General features: G+C 48.3%; 1 protein-coding gene across 2 annotated transcripts in view; it reads right to left on the reverse strand.

The window, feature by feature from the left end:
• The window catches only part of ASTN1 (astrotactin 1), a 305,257-nt gene that overhangs the window by 139,201 nt on the left and 143,708 nt on the right, over nt 1-22,348 (reverse strand). For both annotated transcript variants that reach the window (XM_034666761.1, XM_034666760.1), the window contains exons 3-8: nt 18,201-18,594; nt 16,045-16,191; nt 14,898-15,005; nt 10,301-10,450; nt 9,106-9,273; nt 952-1,036 (exon numbers count right to left, since the gene is read on the reverse strand). In XM_034666761.1, the coding sequence (XP_034522652.1) occupies nt 952-1,036; nt 9,106-9,273; nt 10,301-10,450; nt 14,898-15,005; nt 16,045-16,191; nt 18,201-18,594 (1,052 nt within the window). The remainder of the gene's footprint in view (nt 1-951; nt 1,037-9,105; nt 9,274-10,300; nt 10,451-14,897; nt 15,006-16,044; nt 16,192-18,200; nt 18,595-22,348) is intronic.

Genomic DNA, 22,348 nt, shown 5'->3' on the forward strand with positions numbered 1-22,348 from the left:
TAGAAAGTTGCCTCTAAACTGAGGGCTTCGGGGGGGGTAATGGGATAGGCCGGTGATGGGTATTAAGGAGGGCACGTATTGCATGGTGCACTGGGTGTTATACACAAACAATGAATCATGGAACACTACATCAAAAACTAAGGGTATACTGTATGGTGACTAACATAACATAATAAAAAATTATTATTAAAAAAATAAAATAAAAAATAAAAAAATAAAAAGCGAAGGAAGACGCACAGGGCTGATGGTTGCCTGGCAATGTGAATGATCTTCATGCCACTGAATGGTGCACTTCAAAATGATTAAAATGGTTAATTTTATGTGATGTAGATTTTATCACAATAATTTTTTTTTAATGTAAAAAAATTAAAAGAAAAAGGCAAGACAAGGGAACTCTCATCCCAGTCATGTGTGCTTGGGGGAAAGCAAAGGTCTCAGAGGGAAAGGGTGACTGGGGATTTGGCAGAAGTATTCTGACTCAGTACGGAACACTCCCGCACGTCACCCTGGCTGACAGTGGTGGGGGAAGCACATTTCTCCTCACGTCTGTCTCTCAGAGCTCCTCAGGCTCTGGGAGAGCCACACAGGAGTCTAGGTGGCTTCGTGTGTCTCCAACAAAATCATCAGCTAAGTTCTGCCTGTGGAATCCTGGTGGCTGGCAGTGGAATGAAAAAGAAGACAGGGACAGCTTGATTTTCAGATCCCAGCTGGAGGCTGTGGGGCTGCGAGTCAGAGGCATCATCTCTGAACTCGTAAATGGAGAAAAAGATGACACGGACGTCACTGGAATGGTATAAATATGGAAATGCACGATGACATTTTTACCCATTCGCGATTCAGAATATAACCACCCTTTAGCTCCGTTCCCCTGCATGCAATTGCTCCGCGTCTCTTCTGCGCGAAGAAGGGTGACATCTGGGAAGTGGCTCGCTTGCCATCCCCTGCACTTACCCCTGGTTTGTGCCCCATTCATTCCGAATGCAAAGGTGCTTGTGCACTGGATCCTTCATGTAACCTTCATAGCAGAGGCATTCCCCTTAGAAGCAGGGTAGGAAGAAGAAACATGAAGCAATTGATTAACATGTCTGTTTGAGAAAATGAATGTGAAATGATCAGATTAAACTCCCGACTCTAATAATGGTGTGGATGAAACGATAAATCCCATTATGTCACACATCCCCGTCTCTACCGCCCACGTGAATGAACACACCCTCGATCTCTGCATCTTCTACTACGTGCTAATTTTCACTAGTGGAGAAACCTAACATTTACAAAGAACCTACTGTATGTGCTCTGTAAAAGCAAAGACCGGGAAGTCTCTGAGCGAAAGGACTTTTTCATCCTTATTTGCTCAGTGCCCAGTCTCCTGCAAGGCACATATTAGGTGATCAATGAATGTTTAAAGAGCTCCTAAGTGACTTATTTCATCAAATATTTCTAAGAAACTTGAAAAGTAGGTATTATCAGCTATGCTCTGCTGATAGAGGAAACTGAGGCTCAGAAAAATGAAGGGATCTGGAGACATTTATAAACGGCAGTTAACGTTTCAATCTATGACTTTCTGACTCCGGACCTTTATTCCCACTATGCCATGCTGTTAGCCCACAGAGCAACTACGTGCTTAGAGGAGGCCACTTATATCCGTTACCGTTTTAGAGGAATTCTGGGTTTTTGTTTTTAAATGAAAATGGCTAATGATTTTGGAGCTGTTAAACAGAAGGACCATCCACAATTCTCTATTTGTTTAGGATAGTACGATGCTTCATTACCACTAGTTACTCCATTAATATACCAAGGGGTTCACAACCCCTCTGGAATTGTATGCAAAACCGTATACGTGTGTGCATCTTCCCACGGCAGGATTCCATAACATTCATCTGATTTACAAGCAAACTCAAGACCCCCAAAGATTAAGAAGCATTGCCTGACTTACCACTGATCTTGAAAAAAAATTGCTCCTGTTCCCTTATATTAATAATTCCTTATGTAATGTTATATATCCCTAAACTGTGGAGACCAGTCCCACTTCAGCAGTAGTGTTAACTCTTTCACTGGCTGGTTAATTCGTAGGTAAAGAACAGGGCGTGACTTCCTATGATCTGTACGTAACAAAAGTGGCTTGCCCTCAGGAGACCAGGGGTACGCAGTTTCTTCATCTTTCTAGCAAGAAACACTTAAAAAAGGATACACATAGAATAATAGCTTTGAGTGCTGTTTTCTCTTTTCAAAGACAAAAACCAATAAAAATGAAGCAAAGTGGCCCCACAGTTATGAGGGAAGGGAATGGGTAGGTTCTAAAGCAATGAGTTTTTTGTTAGGATCTAAGCTTAACCATTCCTTTCAAGATGGACGTCTAAGCTACTCCCCCTCAGGACCCCACTACCAGATAACCCTCATTTTCTTCCCCCCAACACCTGCTTAGCTCAAGGTGCTTAGCAACTTCTTAGATTGTGGGGGCTCTACACAGAGTTTGAGGTCAGTCCTCTGTCTCCTGTATGGGACACTCAGGCTTCACATGACCTAGATTCGCAACAGGCTCGAATTCACGGGCTCCAGGGGATGCTGAGCTGTGGCTAGGAATGGTCAGGGAGCTAGGGGCGAACATAGGAAAACGAAGCTTGAAATTAGATGGGTGATAATCAAGCTTTCAGATGAAGGCTGTTTCTTTGGGAAAAGGAAAGATAAAGAAGGCAAGTTCCAGAGGCTCATGAAAGAAGAAAATCACCAAGGAGCCAGGCCGCCTGCTTACCAATTTCAAGGAAAGCAGGGGCTCGAGACTATCAGCTACACAAGGGCAGGAACAAGTTTCATTTTTCTGCACGAGTAGGAATTGTATACATAATGCATAACAGAAAATTCATTAATTAACTTAAAATTTTACCCTACATTTATAGCTAACACCACTACCATCATTCTCAAGACAGAGAGATCGAGGGCAATTAAAGGGGTCTAGGGCACAGACACGCTTTCCCCTTCAGAAGATCATCTCCTGATTGTCCTTGCGGACATCAGGCCTGGGTGTGACGTTAAAAAACAGGAAGTCACCTCAAGAGGTTGTCAGACCCATCACTCCGACTCTCAGAGGGTCTTGGCTAGAGGCCTTGCCCTAGAAATGCAGACTGACAGGAAAGGAAGTCCTTCCACATTTGATATCTAGTTACCACAAAACATGTAAAAATAAATGCACTAACAACTCAGAGTTCAAGCAGAGCCTGATTTTCCTAATGACGGCAATATGTACCATTTGTAGAGCACATTTACCTTTCTCAAATTGCCTTCAAAGTCATTATCTCCTTATGAGGTTTCATCCCTTATGACTATGTGGGGACACCACCGACAACAGAGAAATCTTTCCTCCATATAATGTCATGTGCAGCCCAAAGTCAGAGCAACAGAGACATTTTCAAACATATCAGGCTAGAGTTTGAGGATATCCAAAATCTGCCTCTCAAATGATCCTCATTTCCGGAACCCACCAAACGTCCCCCTTCTGCATTCCTCCTCAAAACCAGTTTGGCCATCTACACGGAAAGGAGTTTTGACTTGATGAGGGAAGTTGCTATGGCAACCAAATGCTAAATCTTGACTTTAAGAGGGGTTTCGTGCAAGCACGAGCTCCGACTGTTAGCTGTGAATTTTAAAGACCCCACAAGGGTGTTGGATGCCCTCCTAAGCTAGAAGTGTTACAGTCTCTGCATCTGCTGTGACAGATGGCGGGGAACACATGACGTGCCGACTCGGTGGCGGTGTTTGCAGGAATCCAATGGAGAGACGTGTCACGGCCACGGAGATGTGCCCAACCGGGAGGGAGTGTGCCCTGCAGGAGACACTCACGGGCAACCACACTACCAGAGAGCAGAAGCCCACCAAGAGGTGATCCAGGGAGGGCGAGGAAATGGCTACCCTTGATTTGTGCTCGGTACCCTGAGGTCACATGCCTTGAAGGAACTTGTATGGCTCCTGTGCCTTCCCTCATTGCCCATTCTACAGGTGAAGGACTGAGGTGCAAATCTCATCAAAGGATTAATGAAAGACCTTGAAGCTAGGGCTCCTCAGACATGACTGGGCTGGACTTGACGGGGCCAAAAGCCCCGAGTCACCTATCCTTCAGGTTGCTGTTGGCTTTTATTAAATGGAATTGGGTGATGACCTCCCTCTGAAAAGGGAAATCTCTGGAAGACATCTGGACTTGGATAATATCTAACTGCCTGGCCTCCTTCCCCGTGGAGACATCAGGCAAGAGGCAGGCCCAGAGTCAAACAGCCCTGCATGACTCTGGGAGGGCAGACAGAGGGAAATATGCCAAAGTACGTCCTGAAGGAAGGTGCTTTAATTGAGCCACAAAAGGGAGTTTGGAAAGAGTGGGCAATCCATGTGGCAGAAACAAAATGGGAGCTGTTCTACCCTGCCAAATTGAGCTCGAGAGAGAGAGAGAGGCAGTGGTTCAGACCGAGGAAAGGGGAGGAGAGCTACACTGAGTCTGGAAAAGTGGTCCAGCACCCCTTGCCAGATTTTACATATTTCTTTGTGGTTAGGACTAGCTTCTAGAAAGATGTGGGGTAGAAGGAATTTCTGTGGATGGCAATCTTGGATGGCAATTAAAATTTGATTTAGCTTGGGAGACTCTGCTCCTTGCAGACCCATAAAAGCTACATATCTTGAAAAGGGCAGTGAGGGTCTGTGGCCAGGGCTGACGGGAGCTATGAGATCAAGCAGGTGTGTGCAGCCTCCGCAGTCGCCCAACCGGCTGAACACAGCCCGGGCCTGGAGGGGTGAGAAACGCTAAGGATAGCAGTTAGGCTGTGGTTCCCTCAAAAGCCAAGCAAGCAAGCAAACAGACAACGGTAAGAAAAACCCTTAGGGGGCGCCTGGGTGACGCAGTCCTTAAGCGTCTGCCTTTGGCTCAGGGCATGATCCCAGCATTGTGGGATCGAGCCCCACATCAGGCTCCTGTGCTAGGAGCCTGCTTCTTCTTCTCCCACTCCCCCTGCTTATGTTCCCTCTCTCGCTTGCTGTCTCTGTCAAATAAATAAAACAAAATCTTTAAAAAAAAAAAAGAAAAGAAAAGAAAAACCCTTAGAATGCACAGGAAAAGTCAACCTCTGGCTGCATCCAGCCAGGGCACTATGCCATTCAACCTCACTGGTCTGCTGTCAGCCCACCGGAGCCGGAGACACACCCGGGTCATAAACCTGGGAGGATCTGGGGAAGAATGTCAGTGTGCATTGGCCAAGAACTTCCAGGCACTGGGCTCCCAGTTCCAGGTACGTTACATCCCCTCCAGATAGTGTGTTGCTAGAATGTAAAAGGGAATTTGCAATGGAAAACAGACCAGCAAGCTTCCTCCAGCGCCAGCTCTTCTGCCGATACCTGACACATCTTTGCAAGGTCTAGGGAGCCACCTCTGTAAGCGGGGCTGGGGAGCTACAGAGGAGCGTAATGACACTTGTCCTTTCTCTGCCCTTTTCTCCCTGCTGTTTCTACAGGTGCCATGACAATGATCACAAACTTAGTGGTTGAAGCAGCAGTAATTTATTATCTTACAGCTCTGTAGGTCAGAAGTCTGACCTAAGTCTCACGGGGCTAAACACAAGGGGTCCGTAGGGCTACGTTCCTTTTCGGAGCCTCGTAATGAGAAACTGCTTCCTTGCCTTTGCCGCCTTCTGGAGGCCGCCCCCATTCCTTACACAGTGCCCCCTTTCTCTACTTCAAAGCCGGCAGTGGCTGGTGGGGTCCTTCTCATGTTCGTGTCGTAGGATCTGGTCTCTTCTTCTGCCCCCCTCTTCCACTTTTAAGTGGGCCCATCTGGTTGATCCAAGATACTCTCCTCATTTTATTTTATTTTTTTTTTAAAGATTTGTTTATTTATTTATTTGAAAGCGGGGGGAGTGGGCTAGAGTGAGCAGGGCGAAGGGCAGAGGGAGAGAATTTCAAGCAGACTCTCCACTGAGCAGGGAGCCCAACTCAGGGCTCGATCTCACAACCCTGAGGGCATGACCTGAGCCAAAACCCAGAGTCAGACGCCAAAACCAAGAGTTCACTGATTGAGCCCCCCAGGCGCCCTACTCTCCTCATTTTAAAGCCAGTTGTTTAGCAACCTTAATTCACCTTCACCATATAACGTAATTCATTCACAGGTTCTGGGGATGAGGAGGAGAACATCTTGGGGGGCAAAGTATTCTGCCTACCACAGCTGCTATTCAGGACCACTGTGCAGGTGATTAGTAAATACACGCTTAACTCTGGAACCCTCTGGAAGGTTGCCTGAGGAGAGCTCCAGGCCCCAGAGGATGCTCCTTTGCAGTGACTGAGCGTGTGTGTTTGTGTGTTTGTGCAGCGTGTATGTGAAGAAGTACACACGTGCACTTGCACAGTTCCGAATCTCCATATGGGCAGACCCCTCAGCATGGCTGGGAAAGCACATGTCCCAACACTATGACATTTCCAAGTGAGTTAGCTGGAGGGTTGCAAAAATAACGTCGGCTTGACTTGCAGCCAATTCCCACACTCAGCTCTTTGGAGAAAGGCTCTAGGATGGAGTGTGGGAGGCGATAAAGTTTCTTACTGACGGGCATGTGGGTTGACCACATCATCCCATGTGCGGGAAGAAGCAGGGTGGGAAGGGGGAGGGCTTCCATTTCCAGCATTAATGAAAATAAAAGTCTCTGCAGCAGCATTTCTCAGCTGCTCCCCCCAAATGAAGATGTTGCACCTTAGCTCTCTGGTGTGGCATCTGGGTTCCTCTCTGCAGTCTCCCTCCTGGTCTTCCAGTTGGATATTCGTTCATTGTCACAGATACTGGGAAGCCACTAGCAGAGGAGGGCTTCCCAAAGTCATTTTCAGCAAGGATTAGAAATGAGACGTCTGGAAAGACTGAAGAGGCAGGTGATGAGAACTTCACTGTGGACAAGCAGCCAGCCCGGCTCCTGGCTCGGGAAGCACACTCAGTAATGACGGCTGCTTGCATAGTCTTCAACGACAAATATGTTGGATCTGACATGTCTGGGGAAATCAAGCAACCCTTGATAATCCCACCTCTGCTCTGACTTCATGATGGATGGAACACAGACTATGCCTTAGGAAGCTGCGGGGCTTTGGGTGAGTTATGTACATTCTTGGGGGAATTCACACATTGATCTAAAGGAGGTCATTTCTCTCTAAGACCCCTCCATGCTCAAAACACCAATCCCTTCTCCCCACATGTAATTGAAAGTGCTTCCTGTTCTTTAAAACCTCAGTAGAACCTTCCAAGGCCCTCTGGAGAATCAGGCTTGTCTCAGAAGTGAGTTTAAGCACTGAGCTTGTCCCAGGATCTCTCACTCCAAGTCAGCCAGGGGGACCAGAAACCAGCTCTGATCATGGAAAGGCTCCTCTTTGGAGATGAGCCCTTTTTCCTTTTTCCCAAGCACACTGGCTTTTGGGCATGGTGATCAACCCATCTGTTTGATTTGGTGTTTGCCTGACAGCGTGGGAAGAGCAGTAAGTAAGCACAGTCTTAGATATCAGATGTTTGAAATTCTATACTTTCTTTTCCATATGGGGGCCTGGAATCCCGACGATGGGCCCAGGTGAAAACAACTCTTAGACCTAAGAAAATGAACTCTGAATGTTGCAGCCACCTGTTACTCTTCCAAAGACACACAGAAATGCATTGTAACAGAAACAGGGCTCTATCTCTTGGACTCAGTCTCTACTAATAGCCCTCCACCCGAGCACCTGAAAAAAACGCATCTGTAGGAGTGTGTGTGCCTGTGTGTGTATGTGTGCACGTGTGTGTGTGTGCAGGTGTGTGTATGTGTGCACGTGTGTGCATGTGCGTGTACTCGTATGTGTGTGTGCGCACGTGTGTGTATGTGTGCACGTGTGTGCATGTGCGTGTACTCGTATATATGTGTGTGTATGTGTGCACGTGTGTGTATGTGTGCGCATGTGTGCATGTGCGTGTACTCGTATATATGTGTGCGTGTGTGTGGTGGAGGAGAAGGGGCTGTACATGAGGCACAGGGAGCTGGAGGAATTGGCCCCCAGCTTCCTACACTTCCCTTGGGGGTCTTAGCTCTCATTACATGCCTTCCTTTGTTCTAAGACATTACACGACTTCCCCGGGAACGATCTATCTGTGGTACTGAATCTATTGGACCCAGGTCCTGATGAAGACTGTTGTAAATGAACCCCTTCTACAAGGAAAGTGCACAGCAACCCGGAAGGAGGGGCCCACACTCCTCAGGATCGTGGAGCTCACGAAGCTCTGGGCGTGCCACCATGTGTGCCGTGTCCCAATGTGGACCCTCTCGGGGAAGCCCCAGCCCCATCTGATAACATGACAGCCTGAGAGATGTCTCTCCCCGTGGTCCCAGTAATCTCTCTCCTAGAATTTACCCGAAGAAAATAACTTCATTTATGTGGAAATGCATTTATGTGGAAAGATATTCATTTTGGTAGTATTTGTAAAAATTAAAAATTTAAAGCATCCTAAATGTCAAATAATAGGGGACTATTTAAATGAGCTATGATATGGACGTACAATGGAATACCAAATAGCCATTAAAATTATGTTATTGAGGATTATTTAATGGTTCTGGAAAAATTTCATGATAGAATGTGAAGTGAAAAAATCAAGAAAACGCTACTGGACTTAGTGTGCTTATAAGTCTCTAAAACTCATGCTCAGATAAAAGATCAGAAGGAAGGACATTACAATTTTAAAGTGATTTCTCTAGGAGATAGAATCATAGATGATTATTATTTTCTCCTATAAACTTTTCTAAATTTTCCAAATTTTCTGCAATACACAAGCATAAAAAGTCTAGCCCCAGAAGCTGACATCCGCTGACGGGATGGCAAATGGATGGTGGAGGTCATCCTAAACTGGCCTGTCTGGGGTACAGAGTAGGGGCTACAGATAGGATTCTTCCAAGGCTTCTGCCAGAAGATGACACATTTTAAGTCAACATGTTCAGGGGCCCAGCCGCACACTGGTAGCTTGCACCGTCTAGGCCCCCAAAGGCAATGGAAACATCGGGAGAGGTGGTCTGGGTTTCCATGGGGGTGATTGCAAGAGGCATGAACTCTGACAGTTACCCGCTGCCCGGTGCTCCTGCCTACCAGTTTCGGGGTCACATTGGTGTTCACAGGGGTCCAGGAGCCGCCGGGCACAGAGGTCCATGGCCCAGGGCCCACTGGAGTTCTGCTGAGAGAAGAGGACCACTTGAGCGGGGTTCAGCCAGTCACTGGCATCCAGCTGGCTCCCCTCCAGCAGGATGAAGCGGCTCCCTGCAGGAGAGAGAGAGGAGGCGTGCCTGCGCGTGCACACACGCAACACACACATACGTGCGTGCACACACACGCATCGCTCAAGACACAGTAAGGGATGCTGCACAGGTTAGCCCAATCCGAGGTCAGTACTCCTACCAGCCCCAGCCTGTCATGAGCCCCCGAGCAAGGGATCCGCAGATGGAGGCTCGGCCACCACGTGGACCTCCTGCTGCCCTTGCTCCATTGTCCCCCTTTGCTCCACCCCATCTCTATCAGGGTGGGCCTGGGGGATGCTGGGACAGAGCAGCTCTGTGATGGCCACGGCATGGCTCCATCAGACCCAGCCACAGGCACTGGCATTCACCCAAGGAGCAGGGGCCTGCTGCCTGGACTCCTCCACTTGCCATGAAATAGCAGGCCCTCTAATAGCGCGCATAGTCCCCACCTGTTTTCACCCTTCTAGCAGCAGAGAGAAGAGACATTAACAAGTCAATTAGGTGCTCTGGGCCTCATGAACTCAGGGCCTCCAGAAACTGTACTGCTCCCTCATTATATTGGGGTCCCCCTGGACAAAAGGAAAATATTGCTTCAGAGTTCTAGGCTTTTAGCAAGTTCCTACAATTAGGAATTTCTCATCTGGGCATACCAAACCAAAGCATGGCTGATTCTTAATCACCTTCACTGGTCGACTTAGCTTCTCTCTTCCCAAAAGCCAGAGAATCTCTCGGTGCCTATCTACCTGTATCCAGCATGCTCTGTATTTCTCTACGAAGACAGGGGCTTATTTTAAAGCAAACAGAAATGAGAAATTGGAATGGGCATAGAGAAGAAGAGGTAATCTGTTCAATTTTGTGGGGTTTTTTTTAACCTGCTTTCTGATTTTGTCGATGGACAATCCAAATTTGTCCTAAGCCTTACTTATCTGGGTTTATTTTCCCTCACTTACAGTAATAAGTAACAGTGACCCCTGGCTTCTCTATCTTCCTGACCCAACGTGAAAACTTCCCCTTTGGGGAGGAAGCTGCATCCACGGAGGCGAGCTTACCATCGGCGATCAGGTGCTCAGGGACGTGCAGGGTGATTTTGACAACGAGGGGGCAGCTGACGTGGGAGGAGCACACAAGGCCGATCACGCAGCTGGTGATGCTGATCAGTGTCAAGGTGGTCTTATTCACAGGACTTCTGGGAGAGCCCACTGGAAGCAAGATACAAGCAAGACACATGGCGGTAAGAATCTTGGCAGTGGGAGGCCGATCTGGCTTTCTGCTGCCCAACCCAGCAAACAGGGGAGGCAGTGGGCAAACCTAGCCCTGGCAGGGAATGTTCCATCTTCATGGAACACCATGTCGGCAGCTAGAGTCAGAGGGGCTCAGCCTACTGGTGGCCCTCGGGGTCAACAACGGTCAGTTGTGTGCAAGTTCTCCGCACTCTTCCTGGGACAGGTTCACAAAGAAATGAGAAAGGAAGGCATTCTCCCCCGCTACTCGCCTGGCTGAGCTCCAACCTCTTGCCCAAGGGTGGCAAGGATGCTTCTACCACGTGCTAGAACTCTCTGCACTTCTCACCGCTTCTCACAGCTGGCGCTCTCAAAAACCAGGTCCTTCCTCCCAGGGTTCAAAGTACTTCGCAAACTGCCTCTTGAGAAACTTCCTAAGCTCTGTGGGTGGGAGTCCTACAGGTGACACTTTGTCTACGGGACCAAGCAGGAAGGAGGGAAGTCTGGTCTGTATGTGTAGAGGATGCCGTCATGCCTGAAGGGTCCCCCAGCCCTGCAGTCACTGGGGTGAGATTATAAATGGCAGCCTCGTGAGCGAATAAGGATGCCGAGAAGACACTTGCAGGCAGGTGCGGACAGGAATAGGAAGGAAGGTTTTCATGGTGTGTCTCTGTTTTCGGTTTTTGTGCAGAGGATAAAATGGTAGTAACAAGCGGGACGTTTCATGTGGAGGCAAAACAGATGTGGGGAAGTAGGAAAGCAAGGCAAGTGGCCAACAAAATGTGTCCTTTGTCATTTTCTTATGGTCTGGTCTGTGTTGGCATTTATGACTGATAGAAATAAAAGCTATCTATTATGTCGGACAGCGGGCGAAGTGCTTTACATACATTATTTTATTTTTATTATTTGCTTCCTTAGAATAAATCTAGGAGTCTGGATAGTAACTACCCACTTCACAGGTAAGGAAAATCAGTCTCAAGGAGATCAACCTCATAGTGACAGTTAAAATCTACAAAGCGTCATTATGTGTCAGGGCCAGCGTTCAGGCTTTGCGTGGCTCGTGTCACTTAACGATGACTACGGTCTGATGAGGCAATGCCCACAGAGGGACAATCAAAGAGGTGACAGGGCACGTCCAGGGTCAAGCTGCTACTAAGGAGCTGGGATGGAGGCAGGGGTCCAGCTGAGGCGACAGCCCCCAGACAGGGCACTACTCAATCTTTGGGCCCAGGGGAGTCTTTGGAACGGCTGTTTTCAGGACCACGGGACGGTATGGGTCCGTGGCTGCACCCATCAAATCCGTTATGGCAGCAGGTGCTCTGAGCTGCGTGCTGGCAGGAGTTGGGGGATGAGACACCACAGCGTGGGAGACGGCCTCGGGATCCTCTGTCCCTTGCTACCTGGAGATATTCTTTTCACCTTAGGAGCCTTTCACCAGGGGGTTTATTTCCCCACACTTACGAATCTCTACTCCCAGCGCAAATCGGGCCTGAGCACCAGATCCGCCACCAACCAGCATGTCCCCCAGGCACTCGAAAGCGAGACTGGACCCTCCCTCTTCCTCCGATTTCCACCACCGGAGAACGGCGCCCTGAGCTACTTGGTTTCTCCAGTCGGAAAACTCCTGTCCGACCCTGCCCTCCGTGATACAAGCCATGCCCTCCCTCCCTCCACGCCATGAAATCTGTTTCCAGCTTCTGTCCAAAGTCTCTCTGGCCTTCATTTTCTCCATCCCAACCGCACCCAGCACCGCACACCTGGACTGCCGCAAGAGCTGTGTGCCTGGTCTCCCTGCCTCAACCCCCCCCACCCCACAGCAGGCACCCTTCGGGAATCCGAGCGGAACAGGGCGACGCTCTTGGAAAGCCTCCGGATGTGCCAACCGAAGCGTTAGGTCCGAGTCCTCTGGCCAAGGCGCGTGCTGTCTCCTGATCCCCCAGCCTTACTTCCTAAGCAAACCGCAAACCCGCACCATACACTTCATTCTAGTAAACCCTTTCCCACTCTCTGACTAGACCATTATCGTTTGTGCCTCTGTGACTTTGCACATATCATTTCCTCCTCCACAGAATGCCATTTTGTCACCTTGTCAGCCTGGTATACACCTACTCTTCAAGTCTCCGTGCCAACAGCATCTCCTTGTAAACACTTCCCTGAAACCTTTAAGAGCAGATTCTCACTCATCCCTTGCTGTTCCTCTAGCCCTGGTGCACCCTGCTGTTAAAGCTTTTATCACACGGTGTTGTCACTGTTTACAGGCACTTGCCGCTGCTCTCCTGTGATTGCAGTAACTTGCTACTCATCTTCCTGCTTCCCCGGTCCTTCTGGATCATCCACCCACCATCCAGTATCTCTACCTGACTTCGAAATGTCCAGTGGGCCTACAGAACCAAGTGCAAACTCATGGCTCAGGTGCGGTCCTTGGGGAGACGGCCTGCTATCCATCCCCATCCCTGCTGCCCCGTGGCCTATGTTCTTACAACCTGCCATACAGAACTGCTTTCACTTGCTTAAAAATACCATGTTCTTTTGTGCCTTCCAGGCTTCCTATATGCTGTTTTCCTTACTAGGATGTCCTTACCCTAGATTCTCCTCTTTCAAGAAATTCTATACATTGTATATAACCCAGTTCTAATTATTTTCTCCTTCTTTGTCTCAAATTGCTGCCAGGTAGAATAACCTGTTCTGTCCTCTGAGTACTCATGTTACTTTATTTACAATATTAAATTAAGCCTTATCACTGTGGCATGTTTTCATGTTTCTACCTTCCATCACAAAGCCTGACCTATGGCAGGTGAGTTATAAAATTTCTTGCCGGCCTGATTGATGTATTCAGTTCAATTCAACAAACACTTACAAGCATCTATTATAGGCAAAATCCTTCACTGGGCACTTTGGAAAAATAAATTAGACATGCCCATCCCTAAGAAGCTTACAGTCTAGTTAATAGCAATAAACAGCTGATGTACTAGGAGAGCTTGGTATTTTAAAGGAACAGTTTTATGCTGCAAAGAAACTCATTCTAATTCATTACTATGGATTTTCTTAAACAGGATTTTATTAAAGCAGAACACACCCCGCTCAGGGTTGGATGGGCCGAGGCTGACTGTCCGCTGTATATAAATATGTAAAGAGATCAAGGGATCTACATTCTCACCTCAGGGATACTGGGGCATCAGACGTTAGGCCGTCCAGAGCCCCACTGATCTCTTGAGAAAAGTGGTGGGAAGAACTTTTGTCCCAATAGCCTCAAAGCTTTGAGAAACTAAAGAATTAAAAGGGCTGCTTCCAATTTCTGGGAAGAATGCCCTCAGTGTGGAAGGAACTCAAGTAGAGGTAGGAGAGAGCCAGACTGTAAATGTCTTTTGGGGGGCGTTGGTTGATCATTGGTTGGGGAAAATGCCATTGGGTATAACACAAGGGGAGGCCACTCAAACAGCCTTCACTGTATCGCAAGGGGCCCCTGTCCAAAATTCCTTAAGGTGGAGTATTGCACAAGCCTGAGGCCGCACTGCGGAGAGGTCTGGACCCACCGACAACAGGGACCGCATAGCACTCTGCCAGTCACCCAAAAAGCACATTTTAATATAATTTAATGCTTTCAGGAGCCCTGTGTGTGAGATCTTATTGACACACTTCCTACATGAGGAAACAGGCTCAGAGAAGCTGTTGTTCTCCTCCAATATCACACAGCAAGTAAATGGTGAAGCCTACTGAACCCAGACCTCCCTCAGTGACAACAGTGCTACCAGCAAGGGGACTGGCAGTGACCCCTCATCTGCCACAGCCCCACCTGAGCATCGGGGCCAGTGGCCCAAGGAGTGTCTGCGCAGAAGGACAGCTCTGGCGGTGCAGAGCAGAATGCGTGAACTCACCGGGACCCTGCCGGGAGAAAGGCAGGGACTTGGAGGCTGGGGTCCCGTGATTCCAGGGGGGACGAGATGAAGGGTCAAGTACCGTTACACACGAATCGCAGGCCATAGATCGTTCCTCAGTGACCCCGCCTCCCAACCGCTGCCTCGCCCAGTCCCGTGGCCGGCATGGCTGGGTGAGCAAGGGTACATATATCGTCCACATTTTCACATACAACACACTTTATCAACTTTATTTCCTGTGTCTAAAAAGCAAAATATGACTCCTGAGGCTTCCAGAAGGAATTGAGAGTCTTCTGACCAAGAAATAGCCTTTCAAACAACTTGAAAACTTGTTTGAGAGTGCCATTATCTGGGAGAGATGATTCTCGGAAATTTTCCACTCTAGGCTCTTCTTTCTTCCTCAGGAGGAAACACCAGCTGTGGTCCAAGGACGCTTCCTGCAGAAACTGGCTTGGGTCCACACAGCCCCCAGCCCGACCCAGCATCTCTGCAGCTCCTTGCCTCCCCTGACCAGAGCCCTGCCACCCGCTGTGCCCCTCCGACCTTCCCACCTCTGCTGCGCCTCCGGCTCCGTGAGGGGTCGGTGTAGAAGGTCAGCTGGGGGTCGTTTTCTGTCTCAGTGCCAGAATCTCCTTCAGGGTTCAGGAAGGCGGAACCAGCTATAATGAAAAGAAGCACAGCACAGTCGACATCTTCACTTTTTTCTTCATGACACCAAATCACTGGGCAAGTTCAAGAGAAAAATCGATAAAAACAAGAGCGGGTTGACTGACAATTTGGGAGGAGTAGACACGGACACTGGAGCTTCCGATACACAGATTTATTGGAGAAGCGGACCTTTTCGTGACAGCGGTCACTGGAGCCCACCTCCACCCAGCCTGGGTTCCCCCCAACTTGGGCCCCTCCCGGCAGCACGGCCAGAGAGGACCTTCACAGATGGTGGGTGGAAAGGGACGGAAGGAAAATTTGCCTCCTCAGAAGTTAGGATATTATATTTTTGCTTTTCTCTGGTCCTAGAATTAATATACATTCAATGGGAAAAAGAGGAAAAAAATAATAAAGAGAATGCAGAGAAACGTGCAAAGGGAACAACCCTAATGTCCTCTAAATCCTGTCAATCAGAGAAAAACTCTGTTCACACTTGACATATATGCTCTCTGTCTTTTTCTGATACAGAAATAGGTAAAGGTTTTTTAATCTCCCCTTACAAATGGCATTTTGCTGTACCTTCAATTTTACAGCCTTGGTTTTTTTTTTCCATTTAATAAATGGGTGGGCGACTTTCCATATGAACAAATATGGATCTATCTATCATCGTAAATGGCTGCCTGATAAGCTGCTGGACGAGAGACAGACGTGCAGGTAGTTAACCGATTCCCTATTGATGGACACTTAAGCTATTTCCAATTTTTCGCCCTTTTAAACAATGTTGCGATGAACAGCCTTTTACACACAGCTTTGCACAGTTGTCCAATTATTTCCTAAGGATAAATTCTTGTTTATGAAATTACCTGGTCAGAAGGTTTGTACATTTGAGTTTTTTGGCTAAGTAACATTCAACAGGCTTCCAGGAAGACTGGGCCCAAACACACAGCCTCCAACCATGTCTGCGAGTCAGGGGTCCAGGATATGATGGTCCTGCCTCCACCGGTATTAAGGAGTCCGCCCCCCGCAAGCCCTCCCATCACACACAGATACCTCTTGCCTTGTTGTTGATCCGCTTCCTCTGGCTACTGGAGGTGTGCGAGAGCAGAGTGGCCTGCTGGTGGTTGGAGTCCACGGGGCTGGTGGCGATGATGTTATCCTTGTATTTGTTCATCAGCGACAGCTTGGCATTGTCACTTCCTGCAGAAGGAAAAGTCAAGGCAGGTTCTTTCAGAGAAAAGTCCAAGAGAAAGTGGGAGCCAGGAAAGCTGCATGAACCACGTACATGGAGTTTCACAGAACTGAAATAAGGAACCTTTAAAGTGAGAGATTGGCAGAGACTAAATACTCCTGTGATTAATGCAGGGCTACAAAACTGAGGGAGGAGAGAAGGAGAGAGATGACAACTGAAAATCCAAGTTAACTGACTCCGTATTGATCAGGGTCACCATGTGTGGCCTGGGGCTGGAGACAGAAAACAGACTCCTTTCTCTGGGGCACCACAGAGTTTTAAAAGAAGATGAATTTGAGTGCATTTGGGCAGAACATGCCCTTTCCCTCTTCCATCCCAGTCCGCACCATTCCCTACTGTCTGACAACCAGCTGCTGCACATACTCGCGACACTTGCTGCTCTGGAGTTTGTAACCCCGAGTATCATATGGCTGCCTGGTGGGCTTAGCACCACGCCAGGTGCTATGGGGAATATAAGGCATTGAAGGCGTGTTGCCCATCCTCAAGGAGTTCCCAGACTTTAAACCTCATTAAAAAGTGGCTATTCATACAGGATCTCTTCTAGATACCAAGCAGAATGGAGACTTATTTTTTTTTTTTTACTCAAGATTTATTTATTTAGGGGCGCCTGGGTGGCATGGCGGTTAAGCGTCTGCCTTCGGCTCAGGGCGTGATCCTGGCGTTATGGGATCGAGCCCCATATCAGGCTCTTCCGCTATGAGCCTGCTTCTTCCTGTCCCGCTCCCCCTGCTTGTGTTCCCTCTCTCACTGGCTGTCTCTATCTCTGTCTCTGTCGCATAAATAAATAAAATCTTTAAAAAAAAAAGATTTATTTATTTACTTGGCGGGGGAGGGTAGAGGGAGAGAATCTTTAAGCAGACTCCCCACTGAGCGTGAAGCCAGATGCGGGACTCGATCTCATGACCCATGATCATGACCTGAGTCGAAAACAAGACTCAGATGCTCAACCAACTGGGCCACCTAGGCGCCCCAGCATGGAGACTTCTATGATGTGACTTCCCACTTTTCAAGCCCCACTGAAAGTCTACATATCTTAAGCAATATTCCGAAAGGAAAAATGTCTTCTTTAAAGATAATTGAGCAGTTTTTTGAGGGATCACTGTCTTGGGGTTTTACCTAAGAGGAGCTGATTATTTATGGAAGTTCCAGAGAGAGACAGGAAGGCCACTNAAAGAAAATGTCTTCTTTAAAGATAATTGAGCAGTTTTTTGAGGGATCACTGTCTTGGGGTTTTACCTAAGAGGAGCTGATTATTTATGGAAGTTCCAGAGAGAGACAGGAAGGCCACTATAAAAGAAAAGTACGGTCATTTTCTCTCTGCATTTTGTTGACCCTGATTTGGTTCAGCCCAATCAGGTCCAGGTCTTTTACACCCAGCATCTCCATAGAAACACAAGGCATCTAAGGTCGGACAGCTTGATTGCATTCCTAATCTTCTTTGAAGAAGTACAACCTTTGTAAAGACCACAGAGGCATGGACAAGACAACACAAAGAACGACACCCACCCCAGACCAAAGTCTCCAGAGTCATAGAAAAGAACAGACACCTTTGTCCCTTCCACTTCAACGGATAATTAAATCGCCTAAGTAAACATGAGAGTAAGTAAACATGCAAAAATGCCATACACACACGTTGATCTTTCTTGCTAGCTTCTTATGTCCCGGGGGACTGCTCTATTATGTATGAAAAAGGCTCTATCTAACCCACTCTTCTGTTAGATGTAAAGGTATCTCTGCTTCCAGTGCAAAGGGGCAGTGGAGAGGGATTCCATGGGTACTTGTTCTGATTTCCCACATAGAAAGCAGCTCCCATTGTCTCAGGAAAGTGTGGACCCTTCTGGCCCCCCTGGGAAAGGTCACAGGAACATGCCACTATGCACGACAACCCGTTCCAAGATTAGAAAAGCTGTTCCCTGCTTGCTCCCTAGTTGCCCAAGAGGAGGAGCGACTTGCCCACCTGGAGTGAGGTCCATCCCTGCCTTCTCGTTGCAGCCCTGCAGGGAGTCCAGAGTGCGGGTGACCTGGCTGGCGAAGTCCTCCCCTCCGTTCATGCACTCCCTCTGCAGGTGGTGGCGCAGGTCGGTGATGTCGTACTCATAGCCGTCCAGGATGGGCGTCTCCCGGATGCTCAGGGTGCCGCTGGAGTTGTGGCCCTGCACGCGGGCGTTGCGCAGACTTTCCCGTCCGTGCCCGCCAATCAGCACGGAGGGAATGTAGTGAATCTCGTTGGCCGCCTCGGCGCTGGCGCTCTTCTGGGGCTGGGGCACCCGGCGGCGCTTGCACCAGCGTCGGCGAGTGTACAGGATCATCACCAGGCACAAGATGGACAGCAGGAGAGCGATCATGCCACCCTGCGAAGAGAGGACCGCAGAGACTTGTGGGAAGGTGGGTGAGCTCCTCCCACCAAGAGGCATCGCCCCTCCCCCACCACCATCCATGGCTCACTCATTCATTCATTCACTCAGGTGCGGTAGGCGCTTAGAGCAAGCAGCACTCAGCGGCAAAGGCACAGTCCGTGGTGAAGGGTGTTTAAGGAAAATGGAGAAAAATGGAACTGTGATGACCAGTGCATGATTTCAGTGATTCGCAGTCGTTTCTGGCTTAGCAAACAATGGGAAAGAGCAGTGTGTGTGTGTGTGTGTGTGTGTATGATTTCAGTTGTAGAAATAGCGGAGAGGGTTAGTTTGTTAAGGCAAATCTGTTACACATAAAGCTGGCTTCCTGCCAGTTTTTAGCAGCAGAATGGCATCTCGTTTTTTCCTGTTTCACATCTTAAAATCAGCCACGTATAGATTCTAACTCTGGCTACATCAATGATCAGTGGGTCCCCAAAATCTGAAACCTCAAATTCCCTCTCTGTATAATGGAGAAGGTGCCACTTAGCCTGGGAAGGTGGTGGTAAGGGCGACGTTAGGGAACTGTGCACAGTGCCTAATGGAGTGTGTCACGTAGAATCATGGATGGCCTCAGCTGACCTTAAATGTCCCCATCAGCGTAGGGGAAGATCATCAACCAACCCAAAGAGAAGTTTATGTCCATTAGGGATCTACAAGCAAGTGTGTGGCAGACCCTCACCATCTGAACGTGACCTTTTGGATCACTATGGCTTTAGGGGACAGCTTACTCCCACTCACGGGGTCCTGAGTGATCTCCCATTCTTGCTCGAGGGAAGGACTGAGACCCACGTCCTGTAGTCAGGCTGGCAAAGGAGTTTCCTTCTGAACCTTCTCATGTGCCCAGGCTACCCTCTGAGGCCACTCCTTAAACACCAGGACTCCACTCCATTGTCTAGCAGAGGCCAGGATGCCATGCTCCGTGGCACCGAGCCCCTCACCTTGACATCCAGGGGCACAGGGTTTGGAGGCAAGGCCTTGCACACCCGTTGTTCCCCAGCACTCAGCAGACATAAATCTTCCAGTGCACAATCTGTATTCACTCCCTTTATTTTGGTCAGTATCTCTCCAAACCTATTTCATTAGGTGGGGTTGTGCCAAATGGTTCTGCTCTCGACTTGGGCTTCAGTCACTGCCACCCATCCCACAGGTTAGAGATGAAAACCCCTTATTAATTCCTGGGGGGCCCATGCACACCAGGCTGGGTCAAGATTATCCCCTCAAACACACGAGCCGGGGCTTTCTCCAGTCTTATGAGAATTAGATCTTGAATTTATAAAGTTCCTCTCCTGATAAAACTTCCCATTTACCTTCCCTCCCCCACTAGCACCGTGACCAAAGCAACACACACACACACACACACACACACAGTGTTGCTGCTTTCAAACGGGCACAGCAGCTGAGACAAGAAGCAACAATCAGTTGCCGGGTGACAGGTCATGTCAGGTGGCTCTTTGGGGACATACACTGGCCTCCAGGGTTTTCAGATTTTTCCTTTATCTGAGGAACGGGTTCTGCTGGTGAAATCTCTCACGCAAGTAGAGCGTAAATGTGAAGCTGCCCCGGTGGCAGTGTGGGTGGGAGCGCAGGGGCAACTGTTCCACGTCGGGGCTGACTGGTGCCTCCCTGCAGCCCACTGTCCCCCCAGGCAGGCCTACAGACGCCCCCTGCCCCCCAGTGTGGCAGCGCCCCCGGCCGGAGCACCGCTCCAGCTGCTGAGAGCCCGTGCTCAAGTCCAGCCAGCTAGTTTCTCGGTATCTCGGAGTCAGACCCGCCATCCTTTCCTTCACCCCAAACGGAAACTGCAACAATAGGCAATTAAGCCACACAGAAAGAATAACTTCCCGAGTGAGAGAAGTTGTCAGACATTGAATTAGGCTTGTGAAAGCAAGAGGTAATTTTATTCCCTAAAGAGCTATAACACTAGCATAAACATCAATCTCTGAGGAATGGCTGAAACACCAACTTTCCGCTCGCACAGAGGTATCCGGGGGCCCCTCCGTGCTTCCCCTCAGTGTCTCCTCTCAGATGATCAGCACAGGGGTACGAGCAGATGCAGGCTGAAGGCTCATTCCCGTACTTCACAGTCAACAGCAAGAGCAGCTGTCCGGTGTGGGGCTGCTTGCGTGGATCAGACACGTGTTCTAAACGCTCCACACTTTTAACTCCACAAGGTGGGGTCAACTGTTGGCTCATTTTACCTCTGAGAAGGCTAAGGCACCGAGCTTACGTAGCCTGTGCAAGGGCACACAGCAATAACAGTAGTTCTGGAATGGGAGCAAAACGCCTCCCATGGCAGAGCCCCCACACCTGACCCAGCACGGGGCTTGCCCGCCGCAGACACACACACCCAGCGAGCGATGTCCCCACAGATTGTCAGTGGGTGGGATGGGGGTGTGTGCACGAGCCCACTTAGATCTGTCCTCACTTCTCCAAGGGCACATCCAGCTGATGGTGGGTCCAAAGAGGCGCCATCATAAACAAAGGACCTTTCCCTGAGCACCCACTACGTATGCAAACCCGAGATTAGTCGGTAGTGGAAAGACAACACTCACGTTTCAAGGTCTCTGTGCTACAATGAGACAATGTGCATCACACATCACTACACGCCTGGAGGGTACCATTAGATCTCAATTTAGTTAAATTTCCACAAAGCAATTTGTTTTCTCTTTCAACTGAGAGACCCACTGCAAATCTCTAGGTTCAGCCCCTCCTCTTCTGATGAAGAAACTAAGGCCCAGAGAAACTACAAAACTGGAGCGTGCCAGAGTGGTTCTAGACCCGACCCTCCTCCTGACATTGCTTTCTTAGGCGCATCTAAAATTCCCTTTATCCTGGGTGGCCCTAGACACTCCATTAGGAATATTTTATATTTATTTATTTGTAAATAGCAACTTATAGGGAGCTACAACACAAGTTTCCCATCAGCTAAGCCGGTGTATTTAGCATACATAACCTTACTGAAATGTTTCTGCTGCTTACAGTCAGTGATTCCAACCACCTTAGGTTTTTCTTAATCAGTTCCTAGTCATGAGCTCCAGCCACTCGGGGAAGCTCAGCACAGACAGAGAAAAAAGGAAGATTCTCGGGTATTCAATTTGTGGTATGGTTTCTCTGCCTGTATAACCCAAATTGGTGGCAGGTGTCACAACACTTGACAACAATTTACTAATTGTGGATTATTAAATATTTATATTTATATTTTATATATTATTTTATATTAAATATATTTCAATATATTTATATTTAATATTATTTATTAGTATTAGTAAATATTATTATTAGTAAATAATCGCATATATAATGTTACATGCTTTTAACATGGAATATAATTTAATTATAACATTTTGTAGTAATAATAATTTGTAAAATCACTACACACAAATTCCCCTGAACTGCTTATCTCCTCTGTCCAGTGAGAAGGTCCTAGGTAAGAAGGAGTAGGGAGACACCCTGCACTACACTAGGAGAAGTCATGGATGCAGCCACCGTGACAACTTTCCTTCTATAATGAGGATGTGGAAATCTGGTGCTCACAATCGATCACCTTGGCATGCCTGTGATAAACCATGGTTCTTTGATCTTAGCATTATTTTTAACCACTCTACTTCTACAGAGAATTTTATGCAGCTTCAGTTTAAGTCCAAGAGGCTCTACAGTGTTTCTTTTAAATAATCTAATGGAACAAGGAGGTGGCAGAGGAAATGCAAGG

Source organism: Ailuropoda melanoleuca, chromosome 8 (genome assembly GCF_002007445.2).
Source record: "Ailuropoda melanoleuca isolate Jingjing chromosome 8, ASM200744v2, whole genome shotgun sequence".
Taxonomy (NCBI): Eukaryota; Metazoa; Chordata; class Mammalia; order Carnivora; family Ursidae; genus Ailuropoda; species Ailuropoda melanoleuca.